The sequence below is a fragment of the Apodemus sylvaticus genome, chromosome 7, assembly GCF_947179515.1.
Source record: "Apodemus sylvaticus chromosome 7, mApoSyl1.1, whole genome shotgun sequence".
NCBI lineage: Eukaryota > Metazoa > Chordata > Mammalia > Rodentia > Muridae > Apodemus > Apodemus sylvaticus.
In genome coordinates, this window is record NC_067478.1 from 18,645,400 (window position 1) to 18,667,078 (window position 21,679).

A 21,679-nucleotide genomic window follows, 5' to 3' on the forward strand; every position below is an offset into this window, starting at 1 on the left:
TGTGTATGTGTGTGTGTGCGCGTGCATGAGTAAATGATCTATGCATATGTGTAGAAGTAAGAAGACAGCTTTCAGTTGTTTTTATCTTTCTACTTTTTTTGGATCTCAGGGATCAAACTCAAGCCACCACGCTTGGCACCAGGTACCTTTCTCAGAAGAGCCATCTTTGCAGTCTTATCTTCCCTTTTTAAATAACATTTGTCACAGGTTGTAATTGCCTCTTGATTTTTTGTTTACTTCATTCATGCTTAGAAATTACTTTGACTTCCATCAGCCTGTTAGCTTTAGGAGAACAGAGACAATATTGGCAGGATTGCCCATTGCACATCTTGAGCCATGCACACTGGATGTTGTAAAATCACTGAAGAAGAGTATTGTTCCCACCAAATATATGAGTGTGCATAGGGACCTGATGGGGAACTCAATTTTACTAGCACCTTAGAGATACAGAAAGTCCAGTGGCCTGCACTTCATGGCCTCAATGGGAATTACAGATTTATCTCTGTTTATCTGGAAGCATCTAGCCATGGTAGTCTTCAGCTATGATAGATGTTATAATCTTACTTTTAATGGCCTCTTGGGAATCCCAAGATGCAATGTTTCCCATATTTATTGATTTGCCTATTTCTGTTTACAGAGAAGGGCAAGATACAACTTTATGAGACACTTTAGAATTGCAGAGGGTGGTATTGGTAATCTGGCATTGACTTATTAGCTCGATAGGGCCTGGTTCTGTACATTTAATGGGGCAGCAGTTCCTCTAGCTGTGTTCCTTATTATCCAAGGAGTGATGGCTTATAATTTAGAGTTGACTTTAATTGTGGCCCTTGGAAAAGTAATGCCACTTTTCCAAGATTGCCTAGCTAAAGGAAATTAGACCTGCACCCATTGAATCATTCTGCTTTCCCCATGGAGAAATTGCTATTTCAGGATCACAGAATGGCTTGGGGTTGGGAAGGTTCTAGAATCGAATCCCACCATCCTCCCTTTTCATCAGACTCATTCATATATGGAAGATTTGCTGTTAACATTCCTAGACTCCTAGACAATGTCTGGGGCAACATCACCTACCTGTTTCCCTTCCATGGCTCCTCTCATCTCCTTGAAGGTGGAAGTGAACTCTCCAATAAAGTCATGCTTGCCGTTGGAGTCCCAGTCCCACACTATGCACTGCAAGACAAAAGGATGGTTGTTTTCCCCCAAGGCTCTTATCCCAGCAGCTTCAGGCAATGAGGACTTTATGAGCAAGAGTATATGACAGACACTTGGTCTGAAACAAAAGCTTGATGTGATGATGTAATATCCCTTTGGTGTCCAGAGCTCTTTCCTTGGCTATATTGGACACAACCTCCAGACATCCCTGTGACACATCAGTCACTGTGACAGCTTATCCATGTTCTCAGAAGAAACCAGTAGGTCCCAGAGGAGAAAGGCATGACTTTCTGGAAGGGCCACCTAGTGAATAATAGCCTGAGTCATGAAGGTAGTTGTCCTACTGTGATTCAAATGCCTTTTTCTCCTCAGTTTTGATAAAAAAAAATTCACAGACTGGCTCTTGTTTACAGCTGGGGAATGTGTCTGAGTTCAAGAATTTGTAGCTTCCAGAACAGTAGCCTGTTAGTGATTCTAATTGAATGATATTATTCTCATATTTTTTCTGTTTCCTTCATGATAAAAGTACAATACCAACAAAAGCAAATTAAAGCACTAAAAAGTGAAAGCTTTCATGGTACTTGCAGGAGAAATGGATGGATGATGGCGAAAAATATTCCACATCCATCACTCTGCTGGGGTTGTCTATGTCTAAGCAGAGAGATTCATCTACTGCTGTTAAGATGAGATTCTGGGTGTCCTGGCAACAATTCCTACAGTGACTAGATTAAATCAGCAACAAACCCTCTGATTGGGTACATAACTAGGTGAAGAGGAAGGTTCTGAGTGTTTTTTAAGAGTGAATGTTAGACTATGGTCTTTAAAAGTAGCATCATATTCATATTTTAAGCAGTGGAGCACCACAAAGGTCAGAGAACAAGAAAGACTTTTATTTCTAGAAAGCAGTGTCTTAAAGGTATCTCTGTCTTCCTTTAGACTTCAGATTCCTACTGTCCAGTCTGCCCAAGAAGCTCAATTGCAGACCTATTCCTGGCTTAGGTGGAGCACCCCACACATGTAGAAAGAAATGTGTCTCACTCCCAACCCTTACTCATTGAATTTTTGTTACAATAAATTGTACCTATATCCATGTAGTTACTGCAAAATGGAAACGGGAACCATTCATTCCCAATGTTTGCGTTTACCATCGCATGTCACATGGGTCATTTCCATGCTGTCTACTCTACATGGCTTAACTCTGTTCCTTCTCCCCTCCCTCCCTTCTCCTCTCCTCCCCTCTCCTTCCCTCCTCTCTCTTCCCCTTATTTTTCCTCCTCTCCCTTCTCCCTCTCCTCCATTCCCCTCCCCTCCCCTCCCCCCCTCCCCTCCCCTCCCCTCCCCTCCCCTCCCCTCCCTCTCCTCTCCTCTCCTCTCCTCTCCTCTCCTCTCCTCTCCTCTCCTCTCCTCTTCTCTTCTCTACTTCTTCTTAACCAGTAACTACAATAGCCACTCAGTTGGGCTCCTGACCTCCCTTGTATTTCCCAACCTTTATGATCCATTAATTATGCTAATTACTTGCTTTGAATAAAAGTGAGTAATAATAGTTCTTCACAGTAATAATAGATCTTTCACAATTTGATCACCATCAGTTTCCCCAAATTTACACCTTATAATCCATGCCTACAATATTTTAAAAACATTTCTTTACTAATAAAGAGTGAGTTTTTGGGATTGTAAAACATTTGTTTTGCTAAGACTTATTTTTTGCTAAGGCATCGTGGAAATAAATGAATTTCTTAGCTTTGCTCACCTTAAGCATGGAGGATTTGTTAGATAATCCTTTTGCTTAGAAAACAGTAATAATACTTTCTGTGAAGAAAGAATGCATCAGCACACACCAGAATAGAAGAGGTGAGGACAAAGGGAAGTGCTTTGCTGAAACAATAAGGAAAACACTAGTTGATAACCAGAGACCCAGGGGAGAGGATTGAGAACAATTTGGACAGTTTCCATCAAAAGGCAGAGGATGAATTGCTGTACATTAGCTCTTGAATGTTCTTCAGAGACCCATGTATTGAAGACCCAAGCTTGGTCTCCATCCGGTGTCAATATTAGAACATGGTGAGACTTTCAGTAGATGAGGAAAAGAAGAAAGTTAGGTGATTAATGCGTGCTCTGGAAGTAGATTGTTGGATCTGTATTAGCGAGTTTTTTTTTTTTTTTTTTTTTTTTGGCTTTGATGAAATAGTATTACCAAAGTGACCTGTGAAAGACTTTATCTTGGCTCATAGTTCCAGAGGGTGAATCTCTAATGGAGGAGAGATGTGGCCGCAGATAGGCATGGTTGTTGGAGCAGGGAGCTGAGAGATCACAAGAAACTGAGCAAACTGGAACGGTGACAAGACTTTACCCTATTAAAGCCTTCCCCTAGTGACACACTTCCTCTGACAAGACTCCACTTTCTAAAACATACACAACCTTCCCAAACAGTGTCACCAAACCAGGGATCAAAAATTTAAATATGGGAGCCTACAGGAGACATTTTTCATTTGAACAAGCACAAAACCTCAGCCCCTCTTTTTTTCTTTGTTTCCCAGCATGTTGAGATGAGTAGGTCTCTTTGGTCATATGCTGTCACCAGGCTATTCTGCTTTGCCCTGGGTTCAAATGCTATGGGCCTATTGACCATGTACTCTAGATTCCAAAACTGTAAGCCCAAACAAATCTTTGCTCTTAACTTAGTTGATTATCTCAGGTACTTTTGTTATCGCGACAGATTATTGACTAACATATAGATTCAGCAAACGAGGTAGGAGGAGGTAAGCAAACCAAACCAAAACCAAAACAAACAAAAACCACTGGAAGCAGTGATGTGTGATTCCCTGGTGTCCCTCATAATGTCTGTCTCCTGTTAACCCTGTCACTGCTGTCAGCATGGTACCCATGGCAGCATTGTGCTGATGGTTACATGTAGAATAAAGAGCATCATACTCTTGTTCTAGAAACAGACCAGAGAGCAGAATGAGATGGCCTACAGCTGTGACGGAGAGCTGAGGGGCATGCAGGCATTGGGAGGTGGGGCTGGCAGGTGAGTTTGAGGAGTGGGCACCACACGAGCACTGTAGCGGTCACTAAATTTTGTAGTGATGAGGATTCTAGTTCTTTGTGTGCAACATCCTGTGTTTGTTTGTGAGTATACATGTTTATGTATATTTTACATAGATGTGGTGGGGTGTACATGCAAGTATGTAGGCCAGAGATCAATACTGGGTGTCTTCCTTTCACTTTCTACCTTAATTGAGGGAGGATCTTTAACTGAACTTGGGGATTGCCAATCTGGTTCAACTTGCCCCAGGAATCCTTCTGTCTCAGTCTCACCAGTACTGGGATTATAAACACACATTGTCGCACCTAGCGCCGGGGAATCAACCTTGGGTCTTCAGGCTTGCATGGCAGACAAGCACTTTATTGGCTCGGTCTTTTTCCCAGACCCTCTGTTTCTTTTACTTAGACCTTATTGCTGAAACATATTATGAGCATGAAAAATATTATAATAAGACCCATAATTATTAATAATTAGTAATGCTAATAAAATAACATTTCAAAATCATCTGAATTCTATCCATAACTATTAGAAACACTCACGCTGTGTGCTTTATTCTTTCTTTAAGTATGTTTCCTCTCTAGTTTTAAATAAACCCCAATTTTGCTTCACAACAAAAACCTCCACCACAACCAATGTGATGGTCTTTCAGTTTTCTCGACTGACAAATGCTTAAAGTAAATTGTGATCCCAGGGAGGCTTGAAAATCATCTTAATTAAAGAAAAAAATCCCACGACCCATTTATCAAGTTTGGGCGTGCCTGTAGGACCTGCTCTAGGTGATGAAGTGAAAGGAAATGCTCTGAGCACTGTCAGAAGGACCAGGATGGGCTTTCATAGTTAAAATCCCTCCCTTCCCCCCCCCACCCCCCCCCACCCCCCCTACCCGCGCCTGTGCCTTGGAGCCCAACAACATGGTAGCTCTTGTGTTGATCTGAGGTTCTAACTGAAGGCATCATAGCATAGCTCCCTGATGATATATGATTGACACAAACACATGCACATAGGAAACAAAGCTCCACCACTCTGCACCTCTAAGATTACTGTACAGTCCTGCTGAGAATCACTTATGGCATGGCCATTGGACAAGGACTTGTGGACTTGTTGTTGATTGTATCTCCATATATATATATATATATATATATAAACCCAGAAGATTGAAAAAAGGAAATAAAAAATAACTTACTAAAAATGAAATTGTTTCAAAACCTAAATGATATGTTCAGAGGGATTCTGTTTTATTGCTATACATTTCCAAACAGAAGTGTGTGTGTGTGTGTGTGTGTGTGTGTGTGCTTCCACATACAAAACCCAGTAGGAGAAGCCTAATGGGGGAAGCAATGAGGGACCTGTGGGATGTCTTTGAGCTATCATCTAGCTTGGGCATGACAAGGTTAGTTCTAGTGGCAGGGTGCAAAAGAAACTCAAGGGACAGCTTTTCTTTTTTGGTTGAAAGGCTAAGTGTGCTGGACAGTTTGTGACATAAGATTGGTCTCTAGCAAAGTCTATGAGGCATTTTTGATTAATGATTGATGTGAGGAAGCCCAGCCACTATGGGTTTCTGGACAGGAGGCCATGAGTTGTATAGGAAAGCAGGCTGTGTGCCTTGGGGAGCAAGCCAGGAAGCAGCATTCCTCCATAGCCTCTGCTTCCAGGCCTGCCAGAGTTCTAGTTTCCTTCCTGAGAGACTGTGATCAGACATGTATGTCAAACAAACCTTTTTTTTCTCCAGTTTGCTTTTGGTCATGGTGTTTATCACAGCAAACTAGGACACAAAGGAATGTGATGCAACTTTGAAAAGAATTGTGAGAGTTCCTTTTTGTTCTTCCAATGGACAGTGGGGAACAGCTCAATGATTCAGCCATTCACAAAGATTGCTTAGGATAAGGACTGGGATTATCATATTGTACAATAATGTGGATTGATCTGTTAGGATATGAAGCCTATTTACTCCCTTTAAACCTCTTCCATCTGTCTGTCTGTCTGTCTGTCTGTCTGTCTATGTTAGTTCCTCCTTAGTGACAGTCACTTATTATATGAAGCAAGAACCAGAAGAAAGCTTACTGGACCTAGACCTAAAAGAAGAAAGGCCCCTGAGACTCCTGCTCAAGGTCTATATAACAACTGTGTTCTATCTAATGCCTGTAACTGACACTTGGAGATCTGCTCTCTGTCTTTATCAACAGGCACAGAAGACAGATACAGACAAGAGAAAGAAAGGGGAGATGGACTTTTAAACCTCGCCTTGCACAGGCAAAGAGAACCAGAGTGCCCTTCTTTTGAAGAAGTGGCACAAACATGTTACTCTGGTTCCCCATCATACTTAGGTTATGTTCCCCCTCCTTCATCTGCTAATCACAACATCCCAAATGTCTGCAAAGAGCTCTCTATCTAGTGAAAAAAGTGAGGACCCCTGGCGCCTCATAGGAAGGATGAGTGGAGCTTGAGAGACCTCCTGTGAGGATTTCCAGGAGCAGGCACACAGCCTCAGACTTTCGTGGGACCCTCTTTGTTTATTTGGTTTGGGTTTTTTGAGGTGGTGTTTCTCTGAGTAACCCTGGCTGTTCTGGAACTCATTATAAAACAGACTGGCCTGGAACTCAGAAATCCGCCAGCCTCTGCCTCCTGAGTGTTACAATCAAAAGTGTGCGTCACCATCACTGGCTCAGCCCTGCTTCTTAAGGTAGCAAGCTTCTCTTATTTGTGGCAGTTGTGAATTGTCTTAATCATTCTCAGAAGGGGTCTGAAAGGATCAAAGGCACCGAGGCACACAGATAAAGTAGTCCATCCCTCTACCTCAGAGCTCTGATGCAGCTGAGAAAGAAGTACATCTTGGTGAAAAGCAAAGAAATCAACCCTCCTCAGGAAAAACAAACCTGAGAGCGGTGGTATGCCTTGGTGTGACTGTGAGGAAGCCTTGACACATCTGGGAGAGCTCAGCTTTGCAAAACCTTCTGCAGGCTGGAATGTTCTCACAGCTCCCAAAGGACTTGGGGCTAGAATCTGAAACCGTAAGCTTTTGCAGATGGTTTGATCGGTCGATATTCTTACAGCAGGGAAATTGATGATTGGATTAGTTTCTTTTCCTGTTGCTGTGATAAAATACTCTGAGAAAAGCAACTTATGGGAGAAAAGGTTTCTTCTGGCTCATAATTCAAGGTGAGAAGTCCTAGGGGAGGAACTATCTGAAATAATCAGTCACATCACATCCATGATCAGGAAATGGAGTGCAGAGGATACATGCTGCTTCTTGGGTCCCTTTCTTCATGTGTACAGACCAGGACCCCAGGCAGGGACTGGAGAAGTGGGTCTTCCCATCCCAGTTAACACAATCATAATAACGCCCACAGGCATGCCCAGAAGTCTAGTCCTCGAGTGAATCTAGGTTTTGTGTCAAGTTGACAAAGCTAACAATTCTAATGGTCTAGACATGGCATCAATAAATCTATTCAGTACGTCAGGGATCCAAACTCAGGTTCTTTCTAGAACCTCGTTAATTTCATTAATACTGCACAAATCACAAAATTTTCATGATTAAAAAAATATAGACTGGATATCCTTTCAGGGCACAGCACCATGGAGCTTATGCAGGTCAGGGCCCGTCACATCCTCCATCGGTTAATGGATGGGATGGATGTTGGGGTAGGACAACTCAGAGCAACAGGATATCCAAGAAGAGTCCTGGGCTGTGCGGTGGTGGCACACACCTGTAATCCCAGCGCTCTGGGAGGCAGAGGCAGGTGGATTTCTGAGTTTGAGGCCAGCCTGGTCTACAGAGTGAGTTCCAAGACACCCAGGGCTACACAGAGAAACCCTATCTCAAAAACCCAAATCCAAAACAAAAACAAACAAACAAACAAACAACAACAACAACAAAACAACAATAAAAAAAACCAAGAAGAGTCCTGGTAAGGATCCAGTATTGATAGTGCAGCAGAAGGCCAAGGCCTCCAAGAAGACCAATGGCACCTTGCAATGAGCATTAGCAAGTAATGGCGTTTGGACAAAGGGGTATACTGTGTGACACACTGTGACACACTACAGCTAGCTCAATGAGAATTTTTTTCCTTTTGGAAGGGGGTTGCAAGAGCAGAGGGTAACTATAAAGGGATGGGGAGAGGAGTAGGACTGGGTGTATGAGGTAAAATTCACAAATAACCAATAAAAAGGTTTTTTAAAAAGCATGAAACAGTTACTACATGTCATTCATTGTTGTGAGCACATCATACTTATTAGGCTTATACCTCTGTGTTGAAGAATGAAGCTGGACCCTTATTTTATGCAAGAACAGAAGCCAAGTTTTGGATCAAGGACTTAAACATGACACCTGAAACTGTGCACTCCAGGAAGAAAACAGTACATGACCTTGGTCCTGGCAAGGACTTCTCAGGTATGACACCAGGAGTACGGCAAGGTAAGCCAAGGTGGACAGACAGAAATACAGCAAAGTAAAGAAATGTATGGCAAAGGGATGGATAAACTGAACAAAGTGGCCTCTGGAATAGGAGCAAGCACTCGCCAGCCACTTCTCGCTTAAGTGTTCATTTCCTCAGAGAGGAACTCATCCACATCAATAGACAAAGAAATAAATGAAACAGCAACAAATCGGAAAACGTTCAAGAAGAGCTGGGGTTTTGCAAACAGTGGCTTCACCTCTCTGGGCTTTAGCTTCTTCATGGAAAGCAAATGCTTCTGCCCATCTACCTGGACAGTTCAGACAGAATCATTGTCTCATCAAAACGAGATGGGATATGTGGCAGCACTGGAATGATTATAAATGACCCACGAAAGAAGTTACTGGATAGGTCGGTAAGATGTGTCAGAGCTCAGTGAAGAAACAATGCTTCTCTTTTGTCATGTTGGCCTAAGTGGTTTGCCTCACACATTTTTAATTCTCTTATTTTTAAATTAGAAATTCAGAGTGAAATGAATCACATATTGTGACTGAGCCTAAGATATTAAGATTTTTATGACCAATGTCGGGTAAGGCATGGTTGCCACTTAATAAATCAAAGAATACCAGAATCTTTAGGGCACTTGTATGAATAGGGCCCAGTTCCTACGAGAACAGGAGCTGTCACCTCTGGCCTATGTTACAGCTGGGTGTGTTGGCAGCATCTCAGGAGCCTTCCCTATGCCTGGTAGGCCCAAACAATTGGCCAGTCTGGCAGACCTTGGCCAGGCTAATTATTTATTGATATAGCTCATCAAAGGCTTCGTGGTTAGGGCTAATCTTTTAGACTCCCTCTCTCCTTTCATTTTTATGCTCCCATTGTTCCTTCATTCCTTGCATTTTAGTTCTGATGAATTCAAAGTTGTACAGAATTTACTTGACTGATCCATTAGTAGTGAGGTGGTAGGAGGGCCAGCAGTGTGATTAGGAACATCCCCTGCCACAGCGTGCCATCTCCAAGTGGTGCAGGAAGACAGATATCCACCCAGCAGCCAGCGCAGAGGAGGCAGTTTGCACAGGTGACAACTGCTCTGCAGATCAGAGGATCCTGTCTGGAGGCCTCTGTCGGGAGCCTTCTGATTTAGCCTCTGGATCGGGAATATCCCCTGCCATAGTGCACCATCTCCAAGTGGTGCAGGAAGCCAGATATCCACCCAGCAGCCAGCATGGAGGAGACAGACAGCATAGCCTGCATCCAGAGTTGATTGGGGCCACAGAGCTACATACCCCAATACAACTACAAGAGAGTGGGTCTCGTCCACCATCTTTGCTCCTGTGACTGTGTAACAGATTGGTAGGCAGGGATCACCAGAATAGAAGAACACTTGGGAAACACCACTCCAGGACTCCCCCTGCACCCAGGAACTCAGCAGCACCACAGCAATTTGTGCCAGGGGAAAGCAGGTCACCCAGAGTTGCTGAGATAGGTCTGTAGGCACAGAGGAGGGGCAACCACCAGCCAGTGACAACAGGACCAACTAACACCAGAGATAACCAGGTGGCAAAAGGCAAGCATAGGAACATTGCTAACAGAAATGAAGGCAATATGGCACCATCCAAACCCAATTCTCCCACAACAGCAAGTCATGGATACCCCAACACACCAGGAAAACAAGATTTGGATTTAAAAATCACAGGTCATGATGCTGATGGAGGACTTCATGGAGGGCTTCAAGAAGGACATAAATAACTCCCTTAAAGAAATACAGGAGAACACAAGTAAACAGGGAGAAGCCCTTGAAGAACTAAGGGAAAACACAACAAAACAGGTAAAGGAATTAAACAAAGTCATCCAGGGTCTAAAGAAAGAAGTAGAAACAATAATGAAATCACAAAGGGAAACAACTCGAGACATAGAAAACCTAGGAAAGTAGTCAGGAGTCATGGATCCAAGCATCAACAACAGAATACAAGAGATAGAAGAGAGACTCTCAGATGCAGAAGATATCATAGAAAGCATTAAAACAATAGTCAAAGAAAATGAAAAATGCAAAAAACTCCTGACCCCAAACATCCAGTAAATCCAGGACAAATTGAGAAGACCAAACCTAAGGATTATAGGTATAGAAGAGAGTGAAGATTTCCAACTTAAAGGACCAGTAAATGTCTTCAACAAGATTATAGAAGAAAACTTCCCTAACCTAAAGAAATAGATGCCCATGAACACACAAGATGCCTACAGATCTCCTAATAGATTTTACCAGAAAAGAAATTCCTCCCATCACATAATAATTAAAACACTAAATGTACTAAACAAAGAAAGCATATTAAAAGCAGTAAGGGAAAAAAGTCAAGTAACATATAAAGGTAGACCTATCAGAATTACACCGGATTTCTCACCAGAGACTATGAAAGCCAGAAGAGCCTGGGCAGATGCCATACAGACCCTAAGGGAACACAAATGCCAACCCAGACTGCTATATCCAGCAAATCTCTCAATTACCATAGATGGAGAAACCAAGGTATTTCATGACAAAAACAAATTTACACATTATCTTTCCACAAATTCAGCCCTTCGAAGGATAATGAATGGAAAACACCAACAAAAGGAGGGAAACGACACACTAGAAAAAGCAAGAAATTAATCTTCTTTCAACAAACCCAAAAGAAGATAACCACACAAACATAAAAAGTACATCAAAAATAGCAGGGGGGCAACAATCATTATTCCTTAATATCTCTTAACATCAATCGTCTCAATTCCCCAATAAAAAGACATAGAATAACAGACTGTAAACAAGATCTAACATTTTGCTGCATACAGGAAACCCATCTCAGTGTAAAAGACAAACACTACCTCAGAGTAAAAGGCTAGAAAACAGTTTCCAAGCAAATGGTCCCAGGAAAAAAGCTGGAGTAGCCATTCTAATATCCAATAAAATAGACGTTCAACCAAAAGTCATCAAAAAAGACGCAGAAGGACACTTCATACTCATCAAAGGAAAAATCTACCAGGAAGAACTCTTAATTTTGAACATTTATGCCCCAAATACAAGGGCGCCCTCTTTTGTAAAGGAAACTTTACTAAAGCTTAAAGCACACATCACATCCCACACAATAATTGTGGGTGACTTCAACACCCCACTCTCCTCAATGAACAGATCAGGGAAATGCAAACTAAACAGAGAGACAGTGAAACTAACAAAAGTTTTGGACCAAATGGATTTAATAGATATCTATAGAACATTTCATCCTAAATCAAAAGAATATACCTTCTTCTCAGCACCTCATGGTGCCTTCTTCAAAATTGACCATATAATTGGCCACAAAACAGACCTCAACAGATATAAGAAGATCAAACTAATTCCATGCCTTCTAATCAGATCACTATGGAGTAAGGGTGGTCTGCAATAGCAACAAAATCAACAGAAAGCCCACATACACATGGAAGCTGAACAATGCTCTACTCAATGATACCTCGGACAAGGAAGAAATAAGGAAAGAAATCAAAACGTTTTTAGAATTTAAATGAAAATGAAGGCACAACATACCCAAATTTATGGGACACAATGAAAGCAGTGCTAAGAGGAAAACTCATAGCTCTGAGTGCCTCCAAAAAGAAGCTGGAGAGAGCATACACTAGCAGTTTAACAGCACACCTGAAAGCTTTAGAACAGAAAGAAGTTAATACACCCAAGAGGAGTAGAAGGCAGGAAATCATCAAACTCAGGACTGAAATCAACCAAGTTGAAACAAAAAGAACTATACAAAGAATCAACGAAACCAAGAGCTGGTTCTTTGAGAAAATCAACAAGATAGATAAACCTTTAGCCAGACTAACCATAGGGCACATAGACAGTATCCAAATTAACAAAATCAGAAATGAAAAGGGAGAAATAATAACAGAAACTGAGGAAAGTTAAAAAAATTATCATATCCGACTACAAAAGCCTATACTCAACACAACTGGAAAATCTGGATGAAATGGATAATTTCCTAGACAGATACCAACTACCAAAATTTAATCATGATCAAATAGACCATCTAAATGGTCCCACAACCTCTAAAGAAATAGAAGTGGTCATTGACAGTCTCCCAATAAAAAAAAAACAAAAACAAAACAAAACAACAACAACAAAAGAAAACAAAGCAAAAAACCTACAGGACCAGATGGTTTTATTGCAGAATTCTATCAGACCTTCAAAGGAGACCTAATACCAATACTCTTCAAACTATTCTACAAAATAGAAATAGAAGGAGCATTACCCAACTCGTGCTATGAAGCCACAACTTCACTGATTCCAAAACCACACAAAGATCCAACAAAAAAGAGAACATTAGACTAATTTCCCTTATGAATATCGGTGGAAAAACACCCAATAAAATTCTTGCCAACCGAATCCAGAACACATCAAAACGATCATTCACCATGATCTAGTAGGCTTCATCCCAGGGATACAGGGATGGGTCAAAATATGGAAACCCATCAATGTAATCTACTACATAAACAAACTCAAAGAAAGAAAAAAAAACACATGGTCATTTCATTAGATGCTGAAAAAGCAGTTGACAAAATTTAACATCTTTTCATATTAAAGGTCTTGGAAAGAACAGGAATTCAAGACCCATACCTAAACATAGTAAAATCAATATAGGGCAAACCAGTAGCCAACATCAAATTAAATGGAGAGACACTTGAAGCAATTCCACTAAAATCAGGGACTATACAAGGCAGCCGTCTCTATCCATATTTATTCAATATAGTTCTTGAAGTTCTAGTTAGAGCAATTAGACAACATGAGCAGGTTGTAGGGATAGAAATCGGAAAGGAAGAAGTCAAATTATCACTATTTGCAGATGATATGATGGTATATTTAAGCGACCCAAAAAACTCCACCAGAGAACTCCTGCAGCCAATAAACAAGTTCAGCAAAGTGGCTGGATATAAAATTAACTCAAGCAAATCAGTAGCCTTCCTATACTCAAAGAATAAGCAGGATGAGAAAGAAATTAGGGAAATGACACCCTTCACAATAGCTACAAACAATATAAAGTATCTTGGCGTGACTCTAACCAAACAAGTGAAAGATCTGTATGACAGGAACTTCAAGTCTTTGAAGAAAGAAATTGAAGAAGACCTCAGAGGATGGAAAAATCTTCCATGCTCTTGGATTGGCAAGATTAATATAGTAAAAATGGCCATCTGGCCAAAAGCAATATACAGATTCAATGCAATCCCCACCAAAATTTCAACTCAATTCTTCATAGAGTTAGAAAGAGCAATTCTCAAATTCATATGGAATAACAAAAAACCCACGATAGCTAAAACTATCCTCAACAGTAAAAGAACTTCTGGGGCAATCAGTATCCCAGACCTCAAGCAGTCCTACAGAGCAATTGTGTTAAAAACTGCATGGTATTGGTACAGTGACAGTAGATCAACGGAATAGAATTGAAGACCGGGAAATGAACCCACATACCTATGGTCACTTGATCTTTGGCAAAGGAGCTACAACCATCCTGTGGAAAAAAAGATAGCCTTTTCAAGAAATGGTGCTGGTTCAACTGGAGGTCAGCATGTAGAAGACTGCAAATTGATCCATTCTTATCTCCTTGTACTAAGATCAAGTCCAAGTGGATCAAGGACTTCCACATAAAACCAGATATGAAACTAATAGAAAAGAAACTGGGGAAGACCCTTGAGGACATGAGCACAGGGAAAAAGTTCCTGAACAGAACACCAATATCTTATGCTCTAAGATCAAGAATTGACAAATGGGACCTCATAAAATTACTGAGTTTCTGTAAGTCAAAGGAAATTATCAAAAGGACAAAATGACAACCAATAAATTGGGCAAAGATCTTTACCAACCCTACATCTGACAGAGGGCTTATATCCAAGATATACAACGAACCCAAGAAGGCAGACTCCAGAGAGCCAAATAACCCCATTAAAATGGGGTACAAAGAATTTTCACTTGAGGAATATCGAATGGCGGAGAAGCACCTAAAGAAATGTCCAACATCCTTAGTCATCAGGGAAATGCAAATCAAAACAACCCTGAGATTTCACCTCACACCAGTCAGAATGGATAAGATCAAAAACTCAGGAGAAAACATGTGCTGGTGAGGATGTGGAGAAAGAGAATCACTCCTCCACTGCTGCTGTGGTTGTATGCTGGTACAACCACTCTGGAAATCAGTCTGGCAATTCCTCAGAAAACTGGGCATGATACTACCAGAAGACCCGGCTAAATCACTCCTGGGCATATACCCAGAGGATTCCCCAGCATGTAATAAGGACACATGCTCCACTATGTCATAGCAGCCTTATTTATAATAACCAGAAGCTGGAAAGAGCACAGATATCCCTCAACGGAGGAATGGATACAGAAAATGTGGTATATTTACACAATGGAGGATTATTCAGCCATTAAAAACAATGAATTCATGAAATTCTTAGACAAATGGCTGGAACTGGAGAATATCATCCTAAGTGAGGTAACCCAATCACAAAAGAACACTCATGCTATGTACTCACTGAGAAGTGGTTATTAGCCTAGAAGCTTGGAATACTCAAGATACAATGCACATATCAAATGATTCCCAAGAAGAAGGAAGGAGAGTCCCCTGGTCCTAGAAAGGCTCAGTGCAGCAGTGTCGGGGAATACTGGGACAGGGAAGCGGGAAGGGGTGGATTGGGAAACAGGGGGAGGGAAGAGGACTTATGGGACTTTTGAGAGGGGGAGACAGGAAAGGGGAAATCATTTGAAATGTAAATAAAGAATATATGGAATTAAAAAAAGAAGGGCCAGCAGTAACACTCTCATTTCTGCCTATCAGAAACCCAAGCATAGAGTTCTGACATGAGGATGGGACAAGAAAGATTCTGAGCTCTGCCCATCACCTGCTAGATCTGCTAATCTGCTGCTGGGGCCTCTTCTTGGGCATTATATTGGTTCTGTTATTTTTGATTCCAATGAATTTGGGCTATCTTTTTTTTTATTTCCACAATAGATCAGCCATTTTTGTTGAGATTGTGATGAATTTATATACAAATAAAGTAATAAAAAACAAATAAATTAGTTATAATTGTCAGAACTACTGAGCACTGGGTAACTAGCTGAGTTAGCATAATACCAAAACAGGAGAATGATTGTGAGTCCTTCCTGCATGGGAGATTCACCAGGTGACCCAATGGTTCGCAGTCTTAAGTACTTAAGTTCCACTAATGCTTGACTTATTCAACTGTTCCTGGAACCCAGGCAGTGTGTCAAAGTTCCCATCTTCAATTTTTCCCCTAGGTGATTTTTCCCTAGCTTAAGATAACCAAAATTCTGATTTTGTTAATTTGGATACTATCTCTGGTGCCCTCTGGTTAGTCTGTTTCTCCTGCATCAATTTCTGATTTTCCCAGATATCCTCTATTATCTATGATGATTGATGTTATATACCAAGTCACTCCATAGTCTCTTGGCCAACCTTCAGCTTGGTTCTCCTAATGTAAGTTATCAACTTCTTATTTTTTAAATTAAATTCAATATATATTTATTCCTTGAAATTTCCATACATGTATGAAATGTATTTTGATCATATGCACTACCTAGTATTTCTCTATAACTTTTCCCAAGAGCTTCTAGCCTATCACCATTTCAAGTTCATGAGGTTCAAAAAATAATAGCTGTTATAATAATTATTATTATTATTAATCCCTAAATACAATTAGTGCTGATGACATGTGCATGGATATGGGCTTATCCATTACAGCATGTGTACCCTACCAGGGACAGCACCTGCAAAGAAAAAGAAAATTTACTCTCTTTCCCTCAGTAGCCATCAACTGCCAATAGATTCTCTACTCGAAGTGGGGCCTCAGAAGCCCCAACTTCTGTACATGCTGAGATTCTGATAGGCTTGATCTAAATGGAGGTCTTGTGTGGGCAAACGTAGCCATGCCATGTCCTTTTATCTGTTCTCAAGGAAGCATGGGTATGAGATGCTAATGGCAACTTTCAAATAGAGAGCCCTTTGAAAGGGAGCTGTGTCACGGACACTTGGAAGTGCCAGCTGTCCAGGAAAAGATGTAGAGCTAATGGCTTAGCAGCGCCCGAGGGGCCAGTACAAATCAAACCAGAATCAGAAAACCTACAATCAATGAAAACAAATTCTATTTTCAAAATCCTTAAGGTTTCAAGAGCTCCTTTATAGACCATTTCTTCTTACATAATTCATCCTATATTATTTTACTGTTCTTTGGTGAAGGGGTTTTAGTTGTTAGAGTTTCTAATGTGTTAAAAGATAGAAACATATTTCTTTATTAAAATTTTAACTTTTACTAATAATAATTTCTTCTTTCATATATTACATCCCAACCACAATTTTCCCTCCCAGCGCTCTCCACATTCCCTCTCCCCCAGATCTGCTCTCCCTTCATTTCCTCTTCAGAAAAGAGCAGGCCTCCAAGGGACAATAGCCAAACAGGACAAAAGCAAGATGCAACAAGACAAGGCAACCCCACCATGACCATTAAGGCTGGACAAGGCAACCCAATAAGGGGCAAAGAATCTCAAGAGCCAGCCTGACTCAGAGAAACACCAGCTCCCACTGTTAGGAGTCCCGCAGAAACATCCAGCTAATAGTTGTAACATACATGCAGAGGACCTGAAGCAGACTGACACACACCTTGAGCTTGCTTTTTCCGTTTTTGTGGCCCATGCTGGGAGGAAAGACTGTAGGAATCAGAAGAGATGAAGGATACCAGGAAAATATGGCTCACCAAATTAACAACAAAATCTTCCAAAGTTTAGAAGCTACATCAATTCTAAGAATCGTCAGTTGGACAGAATAAAAACATTTCAAGATTGTATTTTGTTTAGCTAGTAGTACTGCTGTACTATTATGTTTCTGTGAATATGGATTACAGCACTGAGAACTTTGAGCATATTTCAAGGGGCCTGAGCTTGTATAATAAACTGGAGATTTAAACTTTATTCACCATAATATTATTGCATCAAGAAAAAAGAATATTCTGAGTATAAGTAACTGTTAACAAGAGGAATACCTAGAGTGCTGTCATTTACAAATTGAGAATAAGTAAATATTTATTGCACGGTTCGTTTTTTTACCTGGCATCAGTATCTTTGATGACATCTGACATCATGGCAAAGACTTCAGGAAATGAGCATACAACCAGGGAAGATTGATTTGGATGCATGGCTTCGGTCCATGGTTTCTTGGCTGTGGGAAGGCAGGACATTGCAGCAGAAGCATACAGGAAGGGGTAATGAAGCGGCTTGTCAAAAGCCACCCAGGAAGCAAAGAAAGGAAAGAAAAAGAGGAAGGAGCTGGGGTCCTAACATCCCCTTCACAAGCAAGCCCTCCTTCCTTCCTTCCTTCCTTCAACTGGGTCTCACGTACCGACGCCCAAAGACACAAGCATCTGAGTACCAAGCGTTTTCAACACACACATGATCTTTGGAAGGGGGATATACCTAGGATCTAACCTAGAATAGTGTGTAGTGTGTTTTTTTATCATCTATCTTTGATGGACTCCTAGGTTGCTTCCATATCTTGTTGACTGTAGGCAGTGCTGCAACAAAAATTTATGTATAAATAAAACCACAAATGGGTGCAAGTATCTCTTTAACAACTGAAATTGGTTTTCTTTAGTTGTCCAGAGAAGATTTACAGGTAGTTAGATTTCTAGTTAAAGATAAATCTTAGTGCCTTTGGTTGTGATGATGTTTGGACCTTTAAGAAACATTTCCCGGAATGCTGACTCAGAACCTCAATTCACTGGGTTACTAAGAACCTGCCAAGCCAATGATTTGTCCATGACAAGAGAGACCCAGAGGAAAGTGCTAATCAGTTGAGCAATGATTGTGTTTTCAAATCTTTCAGCTGAACGAGGTTACATTCCAAATTATAATACATTCTCCCAGTGCAGCTACCCAGAGTTACTTACAAATTCCTTTGTGAGTCACATGTCAAAGCAATCAAAGCAATACTCAGAGCACATCTCTGCCCATAGAGGTGACTTTGCAAATATGCACAACACTATGAAAAGTCCATGCTTTTCAATTTTCTCCCTTCCATAGATCAAAGAGTCAGAGAACATTTTCTCCCTTTTTGTAGCCTGGACTAGTGTGGAATTTACCATGTAGTCTGGGTGGCCTCAAAATTATGATCCTCCTACCTCAGGCTTCCAAGAGCTATAAATGCAGAAATAAGCCATCTCACTCAGACCCTGAGAACACCCTAAAAGCAGTGACACTTCTAGCTAGGCAGGATGGTATATGACTTATAATCCAGTATTTGGGAATTTAAGCAGGAGAATTTTGAGTTCAAGGCCAGCTTGGTCTACTTAGGAAGCCCATAGATCAAAAAAAAAATTTAAAGCTATGCTTCTAGTTAAAGACAGAACTGGAAGGCAGGAAGATCTCTAAGCCTTTTTAGGAACTTACACTGAGGCAACTGAGATGTGGAGTCTGAGGATCTTACATCACCTTGGTATTTGCTTCCTAATCATCTGGCTTTAGTAATATATAAAACTAGAAGGACTTGGTATAGAAAATGCATGGCTTTGAAAAAAGGAGGCATGAGGCTAGAGGAAGAGAGTCAACAGGGCAACTTTGTAAAGAAAGTAGTTTCTTAATGTTCCATTATATGTTCTTGATAGTCTTGGAAAGGCAATTAGAAGGAAAGCTGCCATCTTGAGAAAAGAACACTCATGGTGACTAACCTGTCAGTAGGAGGAAGGATCTAAGAATGAGAGAAAGATGCTGAACTGTGGGACATAGACTTGTTAATTAGCAGCCTCAGGTGTTTCATTTCCATAGCAACCCAGCTGACCCAAGTGTTGACTCGGCTGGTACTTTGTGACATGGCTATAACAAGGCTGGACATGGAAAATCAAACCACTAAACCATCAGAGAGAACAAGGACGAAATCAACCCAAGAGTAGTACAAAGCTAAAATGATCTGATTTTCAAGAGAGGTTCATTCTCCATCCTTACAGTCCTGCACCAGTGTATAAGGTGAAGCCACGCAGGTGGCTCTCTCCTTCCCAACACCCATCCTACTGGCAGTGTGTCTGTGGCATGCACATATCCTTATTTGCTGCCTTATCTTTTACTACAATTCTGATTGACAGATAACGTCTGACTAGGACTCTGAATCGAGGAGGTGGATAGTTCATTTATTATTGAGGGAAGGGTGTGCTTAATTGGCAGGATCTTCAGGGCAGAAGGTAAGAGAATAGGCAGGAAGAAGTGTGTGGAAGGAGAGGGTGGCAATACGTTTACAAGGTATTTTACACTGTAGCTAAACCTAGTTCTGCGATGTTAAGAGAGAGAGAGAGAGAGAGAGAGAGAGAGAGAGAGAGAGAGAGAATGTGCAGCCATTGTCACAGTTCTGAGGACTTGGCTTCTTTTCTATGATGGATAAATAAAATAATTCCTCTTCACTTCAAAGAACACACATACACATGCATATACACTTATACACAGACATACAAATATATTACATACACATGCATGCACATTTGTACACATACACATACACAGACACACATACATTGACATTCAAACTCACACACACATGCATTCACATGTGTGCACACATATGCACACACACTCATATACAGACATACAAATGCATACACACACACACACACACACACTCCTAAACAAAGGGGTCTGATATATGAGAATTGCATAATGGCCTCACAGAAGAGTCTCAAACTAATAAGGAAATGATTTTTTCTCTCTCAAATGAACTGAAGCCATTGTTTTGATCTTCCTTGTGACCACATAGAACTTGGAAGATTTTGAAGATATAAATAGCTCTCCTGGGCAGAGCAGATGATCCTTCTAAGCCACTGTAAATTTTACCAAACAGCCCATAAGAGGAAAGGTCTGAATCGGTCCCATCTACCCTTGCTCATGGTGAAAATCATTAAGAAGCATTTATCATTCCTTATCAGCTACAAGAGAAGAATAATACACATCGTCAGAGGAGCGGAAGCTGTCACAGAGATTATAAACGGCTAATGCTCAAAGCAATCTGCAGAAAGAAGAGTAAGTGACAGCAGGGGCCGGTGGCTGAAGGAAAAAGCTTATGAATTGTAAAAACCTACAGAGAAAGCGGCTCAAGACAAAGAGGAGCTGGGGATCTCTTCCTTATCACCCCCACAAAAAGCATAAGTAAAAGATCAAGATAAAGAACAAGGAAGACTGGATACCAAGATGCTATAGGCAGCTTAGATCTATAGATAAGAGTCTCTATGACTGCCGGCCTCACAAAAGCTCAGAGCCACGATCTAGGCAGAAAGTACCAAAACATTTCAAGTCACCCTTTGTCTCCCACATGTATCCAGGGACTTGTGTTTATACAATATGATTGATTACCCTGATTTGGCCTTGTCAGTCAGCCACAGAGTTAATTATACATTATTCTTTGGAATTATTATATAGAATGGTATGGCAAAAAGTGCCAAGTGTAATGGTCCTTAGCATTCAGCTGTTAATTTGATGACATGCCCACATCAGCAGTGATGGGCATGGGCCTTCCCTATCAAGGGTAATTTATGTCACTGAGCATACTGCCTGTCCATCCCCCTTCTTGCCATCTCATTATTCACATGGGTGAGGGCCATGAATCTGTCCATAAAGGAGAAATAAATGGAATTTGTTTTTCTTTAATCTTGATAAGTGCTGAACATGAAGCAATATGGATTTTGTAGCACTAAGATACAGCCTAAAAGAAACATGGGATCGCTATAAAATTTGCCAAAAATGGAAAGATAAGATGGAGGTTGGAGGTCACGTGTACCCAGCTGTGGTCTATCAAAAGGAATACCAGAGAATTAATACCAGAGTCTAAAAGACTCTCATTCCCACCACCTCAATGCACCCAAGTAAGTGTTCGTCTGTCAAAGTGTGACTTCTGAGGAGTCTTCCCTGAATACTGGACTTGGTGAGGTTCCTGTCTTGTGCTGGTGTCCTCCAGAAAACAGCCCAAGAAAATGATATGTGTAAAGGTATTTCTGAAAACAACTTACTTGAGAACAGAGAACTAGGTCAGAGCAGAAG

At 41.0% G+C, this 21,679-nt stretch overlaps 1 protein-coding gene across 1 annotated transcript in view; it reads right to left on the reverse strand.

Annotated features, from left to right (window-relative positions):
* Window positions 1-21,679, reverse strand: part of Cpne4 (copine 4) — a 370,602-nt gene that overhangs the window by 48,394 nt on the left and 300,529 nt on the right. Inside the window, exon 7 of the mRNA XM_052189283.1 lies at window positions 1,072-1,170. Within this exon, the coding sequence (XP_052045243.1) occupies window positions 1,072-1,170 (99 nt within the window). The remainder of the gene's footprint in view (window positions 1-1,071; window positions 1,171-21,679) is intronic.